Below are 19274 nucleotides of genomic sequence, written 5' to 3'. Positions count from 1 at the left end.
TTGTGAGCACCATGATATGCATGTCGAATCTCAGATGTCAGACCGTCCTCGCTTGAGGTTTGGACAGCGGGAGGCGCCATACTCAAACTTTTATTAGTCATGTTGTATCGCTCAGAGTGCTTTGGCATCCATTTAGAAAGGTATAATATAAGAACAGAGAATATAACTCATTGTACTGATCTTTACTGTCTTCTTCCTGCAGTGCCTCTCCATTTATGGCTTTGCAATCACCATGGCAACAAAGTGAGGAGGAGAGAGGGTGTGTTTGGAAACAGCGTGGAGGGAGACAGTATCCCAGTGAAAGAAGAGAGTGACGGGTGGAGTTCAGATCTGAGAGAAAACTGCTTTTGCAAAGAGCAGAGCCATTATTTATTTTTGTCTTTCTGCTTCACAACATGTGTTTAAGTCTGCTGATGCTGCTCCTCTGGGTCTCCCAAACAGGGTTGGCGAGAGTTTGGGATCAGCAGCAAACAGGTGAGCTGTTTTTTTTCTCCCTCCATCACCCATGATCTCACTTCATTCTATCTGCTCTTAAGACACTTCAAGTCTCAGATGTGTTTTCACAACTGAGCTTTGCATGCAATATATTTGCACATCCATGTGTCCTTTTACTTTTAGGAGAATATACCTTTTGTTGCTGCATGCTGCTGCTGGTGCTATTTTAACTCACCCTAAACCACAAAATTTCTGCAAGACGCTTTATGGAGCGACAAATGGGCACGACATACGCACAAAGTGAATGACCTAGTTTACAATTAAAATACTCTTGTCCGCAAGCATGCGACTGGGTCTAAACAACAAGCCACAAACAGCAGGTTTAAAATTAGACTTTGTTTTTCTTCTTGCCTCCAGTCTAGACTCTTGAAAAGTGTATAATGGAATTATCAAGTTTCTATATATTTCTTGACAAATAGGTTGTTTTGGGAAGTGAAGGGGATTTCAGGATGTAATTTTTCATTTAATTTGACTGGTCACTCCTCTAGTAATTCCCTTTCCCTTTGTTGCAATAAAAAGCATCACATATTCTGTTTTCAGCTTGCAAAATAAGGGGTCATTTGTGGCTATTGACCCTGCTTTCCTGTGCCTTATTTGCTCTTATCTGCCCTGTCACTCACATTATTTACCACTCACTTATAAGAAATGATTCAATCCCTAGAGAGCCAGCTGAAACAGACTGTAAAAACACATCCTTGAGCTGAAAATGAATTATATACCCTGCAGTGACCTCAGTGTTTGGCCTCCAGTCTGTGGTCCTGCTTGCTTAACAAATAGCTTGAAGCAGATCCAGACATGTTGGAGTGAAAATGAAGAGGACTGTTAGATCAGATCAAAGATAGGATGTTATTGTCTGCAGATGCCAGGTTGCTTCTTACTTTTTAAAACGTATGCATCTGTTTTAGGAAAGATTACATCGAGAGAAGGAAAACTTTCATGTGTCAACAGCAGAGCAACTTTCTGTCTGGATCATGCCGTAATTTTGGAACAGTGTTTGCATCCGTCATTCATTTCTTTTATCGGACAAGAAAGGGCTTAGAATAACATTTTGCAACATCCAAGCTAAGGTCTAATTTCCCACATCAGAAAAAAAGGAGAAACAGCCAGAGAGTTGACCAAATTTGGAAGGAGTTTTGTCTCTTTAAAATCTTGCCTAGGGTGTTAGAAATGAGTTTGTAATTTTCAGATTTTTGATTTGTTGGCTTGAATATACACACAAATATCCACTACAAGAGAAACTATCCTATTATCCCATGAATTATGCACATTTTTCTAAAATAGAATACACTCTTCAAACTGATTGCGTTATTATACAGATGAATCCTGAGTTAAAGAATTGCACATCTGCCTTTCAGCCTTGAACTGAACTGTATGTCTTTTGTGGGTGATGTTGGGGAGTGCATGCCAGCTCCTCCAGCCACTGCTCAGGAAGGGTGTGTTCACTTAGACCACTCAGGGCTGACCACTCACAGAAAAAGGATGCTAAACGACGTGGTTTGGTAGCTCCTGAAAGAGTGGGCAGAGGTCAGTTCTCTGTCCAAAATGACTGCCCTTTCATTGGCTATATTTATAAAAAGTGGACCATGTTATGTCACAGATACATATTGTCATCTGCTGCACCCTCTCATTAACTCAGAGGATTTTAAAAAATCATTTCCTGTAACAGACTTGTGTTTCTAGCATTAATATCTAAACTGTTTTTGAACAAAACTTCCTTTAGCCAAAGCAACATTTTAATCCCTTTCTGACTCACTAGCACCATTTCCACACTCACACGCTAAGGTTTGGTTCTTAGGCATTATCTTCCAGCTCAGGCACCACCCTGTTGATTTCCTGAATAAAACAGCAAGCACGGAAAGGATATTAATGTCCAGGTGACATTGATTCACCTCTTCAGTTTTTACTTCTACTGGCTTTGTGGTTTTATATACTCCATTTATGACAAGAAATAGTAAGCATGAAACTGATTTACTTTGTGCAGAACATACACACTGTACAGCAGTGTGCTTCAGGTGAGTTTTTTTGTATGAAAACCTCTCACTCCTACATGTAGACATTTCATATCCCTTTACCATAACTACAATATCTACTGCAAGGTAAAATAAACAAAGTTATATCTTACTGATCTGTTCATATAATCAAGGCCACATGTAAGAGGGGTGAAGGAAAGACCCAAATGGGGGGTAGGAATTGAGGAAAATCATCCATCCATCATCTATTTTCTATACCGCTTATGCCATTGGGGGTTGCAATAGGCTGGAGCCTATCCCAGCTGTCGTTGGGGCGTGAGGTGGGGTACAGTCATAGTCCATTTTAAAGTTTATCTGAGGTAACCATATTTCATATTCACCCCGAATTCTAACTACTCCTCTGGAAAAATAAAAACAAACAAAAAAAAAGAATTTTATTTATGAAGTGGTAAAATATAGCCATGACAAAAATTGATTTAAAAGTGGCAAAAATGGCAAAAAAAAAAAAGTGGCAAAAATGGCAAAAAAAAAAGTGGCAAAAATGTGTTGAAATTGCAACAGTGGTTTTAAGGACAAAAAAATTGAATAAAAGTAGCTAAAATTGGTGCGCCGGTGGTCGAGTGGTTAAGGCACATGCCATATACACAGGCGACCCGGGTTCGAATCCGGCTGTGGCACCATCCCTTGCATGTCTCTCCCCGCTCTTTTCCCCGTTTCCGACTCTATCCACTGTCCTATCCAATAAAGGCAAAAAGGCCAAAAATAAATCTTAAAAAAAAAAAAGTAGCTAAAATTGACATGAAAGTGTTGTAAAAGTGGTTATAAAGTGGCAAAAAGTTACAAAAGCAGCAAAAATGGGGTGAGAAATGCAAACAGTGTCAGAGATGGGCAGAAAATTGTGGAAAAACTGTTAAAAAGTGGCAAAATTGGATAAATGCATCAAATGGGAAAACATTGGAAATGGGTTGAAATGGCACCAGTGGTTTTCACAGGCAAAAATTGGTAGAAAAAAGTGGTAAAAAGCCACAAAATTAGGTTAAGAAAAGCAAAAATTGCCAGAAGTGGGCATAAAATGCCAAAAAGTTGATGTACAATGTAAAAAAAATGTTTAAAAAAATGGGCAAAAGTAAAAGTGTATTGAAACAACACCAATGGTTTACAGAGGCAGAGTGGCAAAAGTTGAATGCAGAAACAAAAAAATGAATGAAAGTGGCAAAAATTGGCAGAAAAAAGGTGATCAAGTGCTTACAAAGTGGCAAAATGTAATAAAAGCAGCAAAAGGGTTTTAAAAAAATGTGAAAGAGTCAGAAATGTTGAAAACCTTTTAAAATAATAGCTTTACACTCTTCAGCTCCAAAATGAGTTAACTGTTAGCTAGGATGCTAAAATCAATGCTACAGATCAACACACATGCATTAATATGATCAGTAAATCACTGGTGAGGGCTCATTTACCGGGTTTTTCAGTGGCTCAGCCAATTCAGTGAGAACGCCTGCATATAATATTCAGCTGTATCAAAAACACCAGTTTTACTCAGTCAACACAAACAGATCAAACCTAATGAATATACTTTCTTGATGGCAGCTACTATCCATCTGTTGAACTGATAGAGACACATGGAGTACTGCAAAGAAGAACAGGGAAGAAGACACCAGAAAGACACAGGCTGATTAACTCAGATCATTCTATGAGCACAGCACTTGTATTATTTTTCTCCATATGTTTTCAAATTAAATCAGTTTGTTCCTTTCAATGGCTAAGAGTTTTTACATGGTCAGAAAATAGGACAGTTCTTTTTTTTTTTCCAGTGAAGGATATGGAGATTTCCAATGTTTACAATAAGTTTCTTTAATTTCAGTGAAGAGAAAAAAAACGAATTTTGTGGATATCACAAGCTGTTATTTGAAATATCTTGAAAATATAAAGTGATGGGTTGGGTTGAGATGTGAGTCTGTAATGTAGGGGGTGGGGTCAGAGTATTGTTCATTATGCTGACAGAGGACGGGAAGACACTGTGCTAGAGGTGTGAGGTTTTTTTGTCCTGATGTACTGCGGCCTCTTGCCAGAGGGGAGAGTCTCAAAAAGACAATGTACTATGAGGCAATAGGTTATTTTGGTTGACGCTGTATATCAACAGACCATTTTCCTCCAGATCTCCTGACCAAAACCTTATTAGGAAATAAATTACATATATAGGCCTAAATGAAACTCAGGTTTGTGATTTCTGTCTTAATACTTTTAAAGTCTTATGGTGAATTTTGGAGGCAAAATAAAAATGCTAAATCATTAAATTAAGAATTTCAATATACATAGCCTACTAGAAGAATACAATGCAACTTTAATATGGCTGTATATTTATCTGATTGTACCAACATTTGGGAATTTAAATATTTAAAACACCATAAAAGCAGAGCTTTAACTGCTTTGTTCTTTGTTAAATGTTGGTTTCAGATGGGGAGTTTTGAAGCGTCAAACCTTTACTTTTTGTTGGCTTAAGGTCATGTTTGTGAGAATTAATCCCCAGCAGCAGAATTCCAACACACTTCAGAGAATTTGCAGCCCAATGAATAATTCATAAATTCATCAGTGGAAAATTATTTTGTGTTCTGACCTGACAGCTGAGACAATGTGACTCCCATCTCACTGCTTTGTTTTACTGGCTGAGACAGCTGATCCGAGCAGAAATTGTGATAATGTAAGCCACACCAGATCAAGTTTTTGCACCCCTCCTAGTTATCATAAATCTGAATTTTATATCTGTTGCTCCAGACCTCAGCTAAAGTGCATCACACCAGTCCTCTTCTTACCTCATAGATGCCATAACAGGGCGGATCCAGCGTAATCACACATGGAGGTTTAATTTATGAGAATGCTTTGACGCACTGCCTAATTGAAAAGGGTGGGGAGACACACTTTTGAACAAACACAATATGCTCCCTATGAGGTCAAGACATTTGGGTTGGAGCTTGTTACATGATACATGGTAGTTCTGGTGACTTCAGAGGATATCAGTGTTATTATGGTGGGTGTGAATGCAGAGTGATGTTTAAAGCAGGCCTTGCCAGCTTATGTCCCACACAGTCTAAACTCTGGGGGTTTGGCACAAGACATGCCCTCCCACACTTGGGACAAAATGCAGGCGTCAGTTCCAACTAACATTTCTCCATCCTAAGAGGAGCTGTGGGCATTCACAGGCACTTGTTTAGAGGCTAAGTATGTCAGGTTTCATATTCTTAAGCAGGTTTTTTCAGGATTATTCTTTTTTTGTTAAGTCTAGGTTTCATGTTGCAACTGCTTAAACAAATACCATCTGCTAAACTGCAAGTCCAAGCCCAGTGTCTGTTATTTTTCTCATTGACATGGGTTTGTATAATTAGGAGTTCTGCCTGCATGAAGACATTCTGAGGCTTAAATGGCTGAATTTGAAGCGCTTTTTTTAGAAATTGAATTCTGTTCTGTCTGAAAACTCTGTTTTCAAAAGAAACAGCAGAAAACCTATTGTCTAATGAGGGTTTTTGGGCAAAGTTCATCATTAATCTTCACTGTTATTTCCAACTTTTGGGGTTCAAGTAGCCTAACCCTCAAGCTGCAACTTATCACAGAAAGAGTGGACACGCAGTATTTAAACAAGCCTTATCTAATGTTTACCTAATCTGAGAGGTTTTATTCTCCCAAGAATTACCAAGTCAAGCATGAAAATATGTTCAGGCAGAATTTTGCGCAACAGCCATTTCCCAAGAATAAGGTTTCAAAATCAAAGTAATCTGGCAGATTTTGGATTCAAGACATAACCCTGTGTTAGTGCACTTAATGAGAGTTAACTAGTTTAATTAGAAACAGGTGTGGAAGAACATGGGAACGGTATTTATTTAATCAATGAACACGGCACTTGTCACTTACTGCAGGTTTTAGCTTTATACCTGCGTTGAATGCTTCTTGGTCGTGTTCAGCACGTCTTAAAGGAAAGAAGGTTACAGGAAAGGAGCTAGGAGCGCCACTATAGCCGAATTTTTCTGTAAAAACAAACTAAGTACTGACATTTTAGCCCTAGAAACGTTTAAATATCAGCCTCCCAGCAATTCATGCGTTAACATAGCCGCTAGACCCCATTTTAACCCAGTGTTATTCCATTTCCCACACACTTGAATTGAGGGGCGTGTTAGGAGAAGTAGTGAGCTAAAGAGTTCTGCTAACGTTAGCATGCTAGAGGGGCACGCAGACACGCTCGTGCACAGCAATAATGAAGACTTGCATTAAAGAACGGGTGTTTGAGCTTGGGCTTCCAGACCGGACCACTCTGAGGCCTGGCTGAGTAACCCTGCTCAGTTTTACTCTGTTCAGTTGGTAAGAATCCCAACCACAGACTGTATTATACGGTCAGTGGCCCCTACATGAAGCAACCGGAGCAACAGAGACGAACTCTTGACGGCAGCCGAGCTGACCACACTCGCGGTGTTTCTGTACAGGTAACTGAACATGCGGAGTGACTCTCAAAGCTTTTTTAACGGTTCCTAGCGCCACTTGCAACATCTCCTGTCGTTCACTGAAAGCCCAAGAGAAGAAAACAGTCAACGTATAGGACAGGAGACCACCCAAACTTAGGGTTAGATAGAACACTCCGACAAGTAAGGATGACGACTGGGGTTTATATAGAGGCGGGTGGGTGACGTCACTGTGATCGTATGTCGTAATGTGTGTAAAATAGGCGCAATCCCCGTAATAGATAGGTTTTGAACATAATTTAAACATTAAAAGAGGATTTTCTATCCATTTTTTCATTGTATGGGCCACTTTTAAAGGTCAGGTTGTTCATAGGTTGCAGGCTCACATCCAAGTCTCAGTGTAGTGTTCCAGCAGGTATGCATTCACCACTATCAAAATAGAATCACTGTCTGGTGCTCAAATAAACTCAACAGATGAACTAGGATTATGTGGCTTGAAATAAATTCAAGCCGTCAGTTAAAACACCCAAAACTTTCAAAGTCTACCTACCCCAGTTTGCTTACCATATTTGGTTTTCACTGTTTATTGTGTTTGACAGTTCCTTCCTAGTTTAACCACTTTTTTCACAGTTTTTTTTTTTTTTTTTTTTGCCTTGATTCAACATTGACTTTTACTGACTTTTTTGAAGACAAATTGCTATTTCTCATTTGGCTTTTGGACTGAGACCTACGCTGCAATGGAAAACATTGTTTTTTTAAGCAATGTTTTGTGACAGGGTGTAATACTTATGCTAGAGAGAAACAGCTTTGGTGTAATACAGCAGCTTACTAAGAGGAAGATCAAAATACACATACACCAGTTCATTATATCAAGCTAACCTGATGTTTATTCTTATGGACAGACAAATGGTACAGTGGGATCTCAGAGCTACACAGAGAGTCATCTGTTGGGGACAGTCTGCCTCACAGAGCTCAGAGGTCATCTTCAGGCCAGACCAGGGTAAGCCGGGCAGTCCAGGGTGGAGGACTCACCATCGACACCCTGCCAAACAACATGACACATGTAGTGGTGAGTAATGCACCACAGCGGTTGTCTTTTAGTCATAGTGTGTGGCATTTACAATGCATCTGCCCTTGTCTTATTTGTTTTAGCTGAGGTTAAGCACTGCTCTCTCTTGGAAAATACCCTCTTTATCACTCAATTGAAGCAGTTTATATCATCATAAAGTTTAAGTGTAAGCAGACTCAAATCTCGATTCCTGTCTGGCATGCTCTCCAAAAACAGTCACACCATCACAATGTCTAATTTGATGTTTTTCTGTATCGAAGGAGGATTCTGCCAAGTATTACACATGGCGTAGCTATGGCCCAGAGGACCAGCGCACACAGGAACTTTGGGTAGACATGAATGATGTCAGACATGGCCAAGTTAGAGTACATGGCATTCTGTCTAATTCATACAAACAGGCTGTGGTAAGTCTTGCACAAACAATACACCATAAAAACTCCCTTTTTTAAAATCCTATTATCATGCTATCTGTTCCGTGCCAACATATTTCCATTCAAATTTGCTGTAGTTAAAAGCTCAAACTCAAACCTTAGGTGCTATTTTCACGTCATATACATCCCATAAGATTGCTTTCTCGTTCATTTTCCAGCTGTGTAAAGAATATCTACATGTTGTACTTAAGAGCTCACAAATATAGAGATACAGAAAACTAAATCAAAGCCCATGACAAAAAATAGAATTAGAATTAATAGAATTTTTGTTGTAATATTGATTTTACTTTGGGAAAATATGAAGTGTAATGTGCAAAAGTAAGAACAGAAAACTGAAAATTTGGCAGTTGTAAAAGAAATTTAATTGGGAAGAGAAGACACATTTTTCTTCTTTTGGTTTGCTGAGTATTTTACCTAGAAGCATTACTGACACAGTGTGGCATTGGGGGTATAGCTCAGTGGTAGAGCATTTGACTGCAGATCAAGAGGTCCTCAGTTCAAGTCTGGGTGCCCCCTGTATTATTAAGAATTTACTGTATATGCTGTTGCCATACCGTCTCTGCAAGCTTTAAATAAACCCAAAAGACTATTATCCATCAGAACTCATGCATGCAGGTGTATAAAATGTCAAATATGCTGCTTAAGTGCAACTTTGATGACTGTGACTCTTCAGGATTTTTTGCTGATCATCTCACATTATGTTACCTCTATGTGACTTGCAACAGTAAATGAGACCATAATGAAGAGGACTAATGAATTAAAGCAACAAACCAAAAAGCCTCTTGCATTTTTGGCATGACTAATTCACAGTGACCAACATGTTTGAGAGTTAAGATTCAGCAGAATTACTACAAACTACAGCAAACTAAAATGAGGATGTTAAAGTGTTTTTAATTTCCCAATTACAGTGAATTGCAGTATGAATTATAAGGTTGTACTACAAGGAGATTCAACAAAATATTGCTTATTATGCAGACACCTGCAGGCCAGCCAAAGGCTGTCAGCAACTCAGCAAGTCTTGACCTTTACTGTTCAACACCTGGCACCTGTCCAGTTCACACAGCTCACTTTAACACAGAGAGATGTAGAGGAACAAGCACTGAAAAGGAAACTGTCTGTACTCTGAGACACCCAGAGTTATCCAAGTGGAAACTGAGTGTTTTTTGGTGCCATAGAAACATCCAGTGAATTACTCAGGCAGCGACTGTTAACATCACTTTATGAAAGACAGAAATAAGAAAAGAATGTGCCTAGAGCATTTGGAAGTGAAGGCAGTTTTAATTTATTTGTAATGTTGAAGCTTAAACCACACTCAACAGCTGTACTATGGCTGAAGTTTGGGCAGGGTCAGTCTCCCTGAGGCCCTATCAGTCCTGAGACGTAGGCCTATTGTTGTCTTTTTTGGGAAGAGGGGGAATATTCATTTTCAGACTGTCAAACCTTGCTAACCCTCAGTGACTTGCTCTAAGCAGTAAAGCTGTATCTAGATTGTTGCAGAAGAGTTTCATCAGACAGCATGCTGAAGAAAAACCCTTATCACAGGAAAGCCAGGGCTGAGCCTGCTATTACAAACAGATGCTTCACCCAGGTGAACAAATATCAGGGGGTATAGCTCAGTGGTAGAGCATTTGACTGCAGATCAAGAGGTCCCCGGTTCAAATCCGGGTGCCCCCTCATTTATTACAAACCTTGACCGATAAGCTTTATTTCATGAATTATGATATTACAAGAGGAACTGACATGTGGATGTTGTGTTGTTACTAATGTAAACATGTGGTGTGAGCCGTAAATCCTGGAATAAATATCAATGGATCACTAGTTACTTAATTTTTATAGTTTATCAATAAACTGATGGCAAAACTCTACAATAAAATATGTAAATAGAAAAACTCAGTACATAGGAGGAAAATGTTAACACAATAAATGTGGAAAAAAGCCAAAAATTTGCCTTTTGCAAACAAGGTTTGATTTACTGCAACATCTTAGTTGTTATTACTTCAAAGCCCGGGTGACTTGAGTTCTAAATAAGCAAGAGCTGAATTAATTATATACATAAGTATCCTTTCAATGAGAGAAATTATGTCTTTTCTAAGACAAACAAGCATTTTCTTTATGTTAATGTAGTGCAAAGAGCCAATAAAAGTCCATAGATAAATTACCTTACAAAACAGCAACTGTATCTGTTAATTAGGTTATGTATCAAACAGCATATGAATCTATATTTTAATATCACCTTCTCTCACTGTCTGTTTCTGTCTTCTCTCTTTGCAGAGGGTTGCCCTGTCATTCGCATTTCCCTTTTATGGACATTACCTGAGGCAGATTACCATAGCAACAGGAGGTACTTTTCATTTTTATAACAGCTGTTCAAATGACCTTAACTGCATGTGTTCAGAAGAGAGGAGTGTTGGTACAGAGTCAGGCTTTCATTTTACATGTTTTTCCCATCTGGGCTTTTTTTCAGGGTTCATCTTCACAGGGGACATTACTCACCGTATGCTAACCGCAACGCAGTACATCGCACCTCTAATGGGCAATTTTGACCCCAGCTACTCCAAAGACTCCACTGTGCAATACCTGGACAATGGTGAGATGCCAAAAAATGTGTAGTATATCCTAATTTTTCATATTAATCTGACTTAATGTATCTGCAGGTGAGGTGTTTGTGGTCCAGTGGGAGCGGGTCAGGCTCCCAGGGAAAGAGTCAGCAGGCGCCTTCACATTTCAGGCTGCGCTTCACAAAACAGGAACCATCACATTCAGTTACCGAGATGTGAGAAACACCTCTGCTTTGCGCTTCAGTGTAGCCTCTTTTCATGCCAATTCTCTTCCTAATTATCATCCTCTTTTTACTTTTTTATCAGATCCCTTTATCACTAGATAAGATCAGTTCAGCGGAGCATCCTGTGAAGGCTGGTTTGTCTGATGCCTTCATGGTCACTACGTCTTCTCCTCAGTCACCAGGTCAGAAATAATTTTTATGTCTGTGTATGTATTTGCGTTCTTGACCTGATAAAACAAATTTCTACAAAGTAATGTCAATTAAAAAAATATGTAATGTGAAATAAGTGATTGCATAGATATAAAGAGAAAGCCACTGTTGAAGAAACTCATATTCAATCTTGACTAGAGTTTGCCAAAAGTCATGGGGAAGATGTCATGGTCGAGTGGAAGAAATGCTTTTAGGCCACCAGACAAAACCCTACTGGCAGACACCAATCACTGCACATCACCACAAACACACCATCCCTACTATGAAACACAATGGTGGTAGCATCATGCTGTGGGGATGCTTCTCAGCAGCCAGCCCAAAAAGCCCCAAATAAAGGAAAATCCTGGAGGGCAGTCTGCAAGAGAACGACAGCTTGGGAGAAGTTTGATTTTCTAGCAATACAGTGACCCAAAGCATGTAGAGAGGGCTACACAGAAATGGTTTGAATGTTCTGGAGTGGCTGAATCAAAGGCCCAGATCTCAATCCAACAGGGAATTTGTGGCTGGACTTGAAAAGGGCTGTTTACGCCTGATCGTCGTGCAGCATGACAGTGCTTGAGGAGTTTAGCGAAGAAGAATGGAGTAAAATTGCAGTGCCCAGACCTATCCACACAGACTCAGTGCTGTGATTGCAGCCAAAGGTGAATCTACTAAATACTGACTTTAAGTATTTGAGTGAATATTTATGCAGTCATTTACCTTGCATGTTTTAGTTTAATTGACATCAATTTGCAGAAATCTGTTTTCACTTTGTCATTGAAGAGGTTTTTTCTGATTTTTTTGTCAAAAAAGAAGAAATTATATTGACAATAATTGATTTATAAGCCCAATTAAGGGGTAAAGCATCCAAGGGGGTGAATATTTTTATAAGCATCGTAACAGAGTCTGGTGAACACGTATGATTATGTAACACTGAGATTTTTTCTTACACAGATGGTGAAAGGCAGACGATTTATGAGTACCATCGGGTGGAAATTGACACTACAAAGATCTCTAACTACTCTGCTGTTGAGTTCACTGCACTGCCTAGTAAGTGATCCCCATCATTAATGGGAGAATAATAAAGGATTAGCTTCAATATACTTTAACCAAAACAGCTTTCTTTCTTTCTTTCTTCCTTTCTTTCCAGCCTGCCTGCAACACGAAAGCTGTGAGCTCTGCCTCACGTCCGACCAAACCTCTGGCTGCAGCTGGTGCAGTGTACTTCAGCGGTAAGTGTAACATCAGCTTAGACCAGATGTTAAAATTACGCAGTTTATAAAATTCCACGTTTTTGGTTTTAGGTGTTCAGACGGTATGGATAGACACAGACAAGAATGGCTGGACTTTGCTTGTTCTGAAGAGGTATTGAAGAGTAGAGCACCAAGCATGAGTATATTCTGATATCCTGTTTTTGAGACTGATATGTGTGATATGTTGTGTAGGAGCAAGACAAAGATGCAACATGTGAGGATTACTCCAGGACTGAAAGCTCCTCAACCATGCCAGAGACGGAGGATCAAACCCCTATGAATCCTCTACAAAAAGGCTGCATAAGTGAAGGTGACGCTGAGCTACTTTTTTTGTTTAATATCTGCATAATTTAATCATGATAGTGCATTTTGATTTAAACTAATTCTGATGAGAAAACAGCAGAAAATAACTACTCCCATTCTTCTTTCAGATGAGACAAAACATCGCATATTCAAGACAGGAAATGGTTAGTTAATACTCAAGGAAACAAACATGGTTGAGCTTTATGAACAGTTAACCATCTAGATTTATTTTTAATACAGATGTAAGGACAGATTCTTCAACCAAGAGCGATGTGTTGACTAACACAGGAGTGATAGCAGGCATAGCAGCTGCGCTGATGTTACTTTTGGCTCTGATACTTGTTGCTCTATACATCAACTGCCATCCTATAGGTTCATCACCACTTTACCTCATCCAGGTGAGCAATGAATGTATCCTTCACCTGTCCTGGAGGGACCAAATGTTAACTTAATTTTAATCTCTCTCTGCTGTATTTTTTAGAGACGCAAGAGCTACTGGCCATCCCTGAAGTTTAAAAAGCCACAGCCTGGTTACACAGAAGTGGAGGGAGAAGGTCATGAAAAGGACTGCATTGTTGAAGCTGGGCCATGTTGACTTGATTGTTGCAAATTTGGAAAAACAAGATGTTATCAATGAACTACTTTCTTGGTTTTCCAAAAAGAAACTACCCCCCCAAAAAACATTCTGTTTTTATACACTGTTCAAGGCACCATTGCAGATAGAAGAATTGTTGCAGGTAAATAAAGACTGTTTGATATTGAAGATTTGAGAAAAAATGTATATTTCTGTTGCATTAAATGGCTGTTGCATCTAAAAATTTTACCAAATATGACTGCAGTTAAATGTGCAATGCAGGTAACAAGATTGACAACCATAAACTGTACTTGTTTTATAAAATAATAGCCATATGACTTTGCTTCAGTGCTGGTTGCTGTGCTCTTACAAGTGGTGTTGATTCATTCGGGTTCCAGTTTTCTCTTTTTTAAATATAGTTCCTGATTAGTGAAGCAGCTTAAGGGGTGTATGCTTTAATGTTTGGGTCGATTCGGTAGTAACGCTCGTACAAAAAGAAGGGAAATCCACAAAACATTTTAGCAACTAAAGAAAATATGAAAAGCAAAAGTATGCAGCACTACCTTTTGGTCAGCAGATGTCACCCTTACCAAATGTATCATACTAAAGTCAAGTAGGGGATGCAGTGAACGTGGCAGATGTGTAAAAATGTGATCACTGGCTTGGTAAACCCCTTACAAACCTGCACCAATAAAGATGATCGCATCAGTTTGCTATGTAAGCACAGATGGGCCGAGGGCTGATGTTTTGCACATGCTGCTGGATCGAAAAGAATTCCTCACACACGTATGAGATGGCGTTTCTTCATTTTAAAGCTATGTACAAATAACGGGTTCATTAATATGTGTAAAATGTCTAAATGTGTTTCCTTTGAAAAAATATAAAACCATACTTCCCAAAAATTGAACCTCCCACACTGTCTCTTCCCCTTCTGCTCGGACACGCGCAGAGGAGGACGGAAGGGAGGGAGAGTGGGGGAGCGGGAGCGCGCTTTCCGTGTCTGGTTAGTGGACTGACAGCCAGCTGTGCGGCTACAACGACAACAACCTCCTGGATTTGCTACACAAAACTAGATTAGTGTTGGTCTCCTTCTGATCATAATCGTTCACTGTAGCTAGTTTTTGAAGTGTGTACTCGATAGCACACGGCTACAACCCGTAACATCGGCGGTTTCCGTGCTAACTAGCTAGAAGAGCATTCCTCCAACATGAATCCGTTGTGTAGCAGATGTAATCTAGTCGTTTACCCCACGGAAAAAGTGAATTGTCTGGACAAGGTAAGAACATGTGAAAACGTCTTTCTTCTTACTTCTTCTTTTAAACTAGCCTTAATACACCCCCTTTCCATTGTAACACAGCTTCTCCAGTTTCTGCTCTGGTAGAAAATGACACCCTTCAGGGGTTTTTTTGTGAATGAATTGAACACCCCAGCAGGACAGGTATTTCGCTAGCAAGGCGAGCTAGCGGCTAGCTTAACGTCTGGAAGGCGCTAGCAGAAGATCGCGGACAACAAACGAAAACCGGCGAACTTGGGGGTCATTTGCCACGTTTTTGACGCAGAATTTATATGTTTTTATCGAGGCTATGGCTCAAGGCTGTAATATTGATTTATTGTGAACCAGCGCCTCACAGTGCTTCCGCTAGACAAGCTTGGTTCAGGCCTGGCTGGCACCTCTGCTTTGAAGAATAACGTGCGTTAATGTCCATCAGGATCACCTTATAAACACTAGGACCTCTGTGTTTCTGTGTAAAATTATATACTAGAATTATAACTAGGCTTTTGTGCCATTTGCTGCTTAGGGCGGTAGTGTGGACTGATTTGAAACGTGTCTGTGTCCAATTCACTTGCTAATCCAAGTCAGGTATGATTAGTCGGGCCAGCTCCGTTAGTTTCCAGTCAGAGGTGGTAGCCTAATCTCGGAAGCCTGGGTTGTAATCTCGTCAATTTTACCCATATTGACTCTGTTGAGATTACTAATTCACGTGGGAACAACACACTGGGGTAAACAATCTTATTCCTGTGACCCATTTAAGTTTTCAAGTTGATCCTGCCCCGATTATTGCCGCGCTCAGCATCAATCTAACTTTGCAGGGAAATAGTAAACGTATTATGTAGGTTTGGGTCTGCAGTGTTTAGCATATGCATAGCAGTGTTTATGTGTGTTTTTTTTAAACAATGCAAGACTTGAGGCAAGTGGATAATTTGTCTAATGGACGACAATTGAAAATCAATCTCTGTCCAGACGTGCTTATCTGTTGGGGTTGACATGAGGGGAAGGGGGGAAAAGAGCGCACAAAGCACATTATCTAAAGTAACGCCAGCTCTAGATTGGATGCATTACTGGTCAGCTGCATGGATGTATACTTGAATGCACCATGACTAATGTTTTTCCAGAGTGCTCTGGACTGGAATTGATTTACCTCAAAGGCCATCTTCATGCACAAAGTATGCCAATCCTAAAAATGTGAGTTGTGTTAGACGGCTGGTATTGGTGAGAATCGAATTGCCACAAGAACAGCCTGGATGTGCTGTGGAATCTGGCCTGGAGAAAAGGAAGAAGCTGAGCGCATTCCAGCAGACAGACACTCCCATAAAACGTGCTCTGTCAGAGGCCTGCTGTGTCTCCCTGTTCTGAGCTGAGCACAGGAGAGTAGCCTGCCGTCTGTCTTTGCTGCCATTCTGCATCAGCGCTCACCCCTTCACACACGCCAAAACAACCTCCCCCTTTCCCTTCTCTGTGGCACACCCACACACATACACACTGCCCTTCTGGTTTGTTTTAAGGCCACACTAGCTGAGGATTTTTCCGTGTTCCTGTAGCCTAGCTCAGGTGAAGGCAGGAGCTACACTGGTATTCTCAGCCACCGATGAATATCTTTTACCTGTCTCCTCTTGAAATCTGCCTCTGTGGAGATGCTGAGCTACAGAGACTTGTTTGTCTATCAGCTGCATTCCAGTATAGCAGGGCTGGGCCCAGCAGAGGGAGCGGGCGGCTGAGCACATGTAAAGACAGGAAGTGAATTTCAGTCGAATGCTGGTGGTGGGGTTTCCTTGTTGTTCGACTTCCCTTCGCTTCTTAAACCCTTGTTGATAGTAGTGAGTGTAAATCTGCATTTGTGGATCAGGATCATCTCTATAGATTAGGTTGAAGGCAAATTTTGGATGCAGTCAGTAAAATTTGTATCAAGGGAGCCCTTTTTATTTTTTTTTTACAAGTGCAGCACATTCACACTGTCAAAGTTAAACACATTTATGTTCAAATGTAACGTCTGAAGTGATTTGTATGTGTGCCACAATAAGATTTGTAGGCATTCTCAACTCTCAGGAAGCCTGTGTTTTAAAGATAAATTGAGAGATCAGAGTGGAGTGCTGAAAGCTCTGAGCTCATCTCTCACTGAAACACTTGTGTCTGCTGGAGTGTCTTTGTACTTACTGTCTGTACGTGCTGTCTACATCTTAAATTTCTGGATAGCAGAGCCTGTTCCTACCTGCAGGTGAGGAGACACGGTTCTCATACATATTTTTCACAAGACTTATTAAAACTTCTCCATTAGCCAGGTGCCTTTATGCTGTACATTGTGAGAGAACGTAAATCAGTTAGTGAATTAGGCTAATCATTTCTATGTCTATAGATAATGCAAAGTAATTAAAGATATATTACAAATTATTCACTTATTATATATAATATGTTGTCAGTGTTTATTTGAAGTTCTTTATATAGGAAGCATTGCTTTCTTACCTAGCATGCATATTATTAATGGGAGTCCTAGACATAAAGGCCATGCTTTCACACCATATTGATAAAACTAGATGAAAATCAGGGTAGCTGTCAGCTACCAATGGATTTTTTTAAATCAAAAGACACATGTGGCAGATAGCTATATCTGTAGCTCATACTATCATTTTTCTTTTGAACTTCTTGCTGATTTTGATGTAATTTAAAGGCTCATACAGGGATGACCATTGAAAATTAACACTGTCTATAGATGCTGTTGTGTATCTACTGCATACTTGTCCCTGCACTTACAAACATTTTATAAATAAGTATATAAACAGATTTTTTTAACATTGTTTATTTATTACACTTCTCATTTGGTTACTTCATTACACAGTAATGTTATTGCGTGTTGCATTTTTTGTCACATGCAGGCCAAATAAAATAGACTGAAATCCCAAAACAGTAAAAATTCTGATTATTTGATTCAAGTGTTAATTACCTGCTCTTAAGCTTGAATTAACTTCATAAATTTATTTGGATGATACCCAGTATTTCAGTATATATATTGTAGAAAGAAACAGTATCACAATGCTGTCCTTTTCCCCAGAAAATCTTTTAACTCAAGTTTATGCACAATATTAGGAATAGCCAGGTTGTTGTTTTTGATACCTGGCATTAGCTAAATATCGGAATCTGCCTTTTATCTTACCACAGCCGGCCAAAATCAGTTAGTTCGAAGGTGTGCTGCTTCAGATCCACAACAAGGTGTGTTTTCCCCTCTGGTTTTCCTTTCACTCTACACCTTATGATCTGCCCACGCCACTATCTGACTGGATTGATGTCGCACACCTACCAGCAGATCAACGCTGAAGTCTAGGTGGTGACACAGAGAGTTTATGGCATCACATCCTGTTTCCTGCTGTTACGTTTTTGTTCTATGCTGTTTGCCAAGTTGACAGAGCTGGGCTAGGGAATTGTTTATTTTCCTTAACTTTATAACATGCTGTTTAACTTTTGCCACCTTATAGTCCCTGTAAAGTGATTTAAAAAACTTTATTTAGGCGTGTTGTATGGAAGGCGGTTGTGCTATGAAACACCAGGCCAAATTTCAGTCATGAAAAACATCTCTAAGTTTATGATAATAAGCTTCAAAATCATGAAAAATGAGGCAGTAAAATCTGCTTCAGGATGGTGTGGGTGCGGTTAAATGAGCGGAGGCCACACCCACTCACAAGTTGGAGCACAGCTGCCTGCAGAGCAAAGAGACAGAAGTTGGACGATAAATTTACTGTTTTCTGGCACAAATCTCTCCGATATGATTCTTTTAATGACTTGTCCATCGTGGCTGATAGATTTGGGAAATTTGCTTTCAATGAAGGCAGTGACATCAGCTAACAACAGGCTGTATTGAGATGAACTGTGGTTAGTTTTGATCATTGTAGCGTTAGGGGGGTGGAGTGAATCAAAAATATAGTCACACATAGATCTCGGTGTATTCACGTCTGCAGCAACCCCGTAGTGTGCTGAGACACAACCTTAGGATTTCACTTTACAGAGATTTTATGTACATTTTGTTTATCATAACAAATGCATCAGTTCTAAATATTGGTTATCAGTCACATGCCTTACCAATAATCGGTAAAGATCAGGTAGATAGTGAGTTATCATAAGCAGGCCAGAATATTGTGTGCTAGAATATTAACTCAAAAACATTTAAGGGGTCTAAGAAGAGTCTTATAGCTATCAAACATCAGGGCTTTTCACTCTTTTATTTGCAGAAGAATGGCCAGTTTTAGCACCTTAAATTTCTTGGAATAATTCTGGCATTAAGCTGTCAAATCTTGGTTATCTTTATATATTATGGTATTGTCTGAAGCCAAAGATTTGCAATACAACAAGACAGTTGAAGAATGTTGCAAGGGACATTAGCAGCTGGAGTCAGACTGGCTGACGATGTTGCTTGCAGTTTAATTTGCCAAGTTTCAAAGTTTCCAGAGAGGAAGTCAGGTACGGGCAGGTCACGCGAGTTGCACTTGGTCAGTGGTCAG

The 19274-nt window shown here is 39.7% G+C and overlaps 2 protein-coding genes and 2 non-coding genes across 7 annotated transcripts in view; all 4 read left to right on the top strand.

Annotated features, from left to right (window-relative positions):
• Nucleotides 1–306: 306 nt before the first annotated feature.
• On the top strand, nucleotides 307–14304 carry LOC121529237 (plexin domain-containing protein 1-like). 3 transcript variants are annotated; one of them, XM_041817007.1, is made up of 14 exons: nucleotides 307–474; nucleotides 7810–7976; nucleotides 8237–8380; nucleotides 10679–10748; nucleotides 10872–10994; nucleotides 11062–11180; nucleotides 11272–11371; nucleotides 12333–12428; nucleotides 12529–12610; nucleotides 12683–12743; nucleotides 12824–12941; nucleotides 13063–13098; nucleotides 13175–13332; nucleotides 13416–14304. In XM_041817007.1, exons 1-14 carry the CDS (start codon nucleotides 396–398, stop codon nucleotides 13527–13529), a joined length of 1467 nt encoding a protein of 488 aa, XP_041672941.1. In that variant the 5' UTR covers nucleotides 307–395; the 3' UTR covers nucleotides 13530–14304. The 3 variants fall into 3 exon arrangements, with proteins under 3 accessions (XP_041672941.1, XP_041672943.1, XP_041672942.1); XM_041817009.1 differs by lacking the exon at nucleotides 307–474 and adding an exon at nucleotides 5555–5678; XM_041817008.1 differs by lacking the exon at nucleotides 307–474 and adding an exon at nucleotides 6378–6931.
• Nucleotides 8852–8923, top strand: trnac-gca. The gene has a single exon. It is a non-coding gene; the product is annotated as a tRNA-Cys (tRNA).
• Nucleotides 10010–10081, top strand: trnac-gca. Its single transcript has one exon. It is a non-coding gene; the product is annotated as a tRNA-Cys (tRNA).
• Nucleotides 14305–14479: 175 nt separating the features above from the next.
• Nucleotides 14480–19274, top strand: part of lasp1 (LIM and SH3 protein 1) — a 43431-nt gene continuing 38636 nt past the window's right edge. For both annotated transcript variants that reach the window (XM_041817480.1, XM_041817479.1), the window contains exon 1: nucleotides 14480–14784. In XM_041817480.1, the coding sequence (XP_041673414.1) occupies nucleotides 14716–14784 (69 nt within the window). In that variant the 5' untranslated portion in view covers nucleotides 14480–14715. The remainder of the gene's footprint in view (nucleotides 14785–19274) is intronic.

Source organism: Cheilinus undulatus, linkage group 21, assembly GCF_018320785.1.
Source record: "Cheilinus undulatus linkage group 21, ASM1832078v1, whole genome shotgun sequence".
Taxonomy (NCBI): Eukaryota; Metazoa; Chordata; class Actinopteri; order Labriformes; family Labridae; genus Cheilinus; species Cheilinus undulatus.
This window is presented reverse-complemented; position numbering and strand designations above follow the sequence as displayed.

Coding starts and splice junctions, on each gene's coding strand:
- LOC121529237 (XM_041817007.1), top strand. CDS start 396: ATGTGTTTAAGTCTGCTGATGCTGCTCCTCTGGGTCTCCCAAACAGGG. Junction 475..7,809: donor TTGGGATCAGCAGCAAACAG/GTGAGCTGTTTT, acceptor TCTTATGGACAG/ACAAATGGTACAGTGGGATC. Junction 11,372..12,332: donor GTCTTCTCCTCAGTCACCAG/GTCAGAAATAAT, acceptor TTTCTTACACAG/ATGGTGAAAGGCAGACGATT.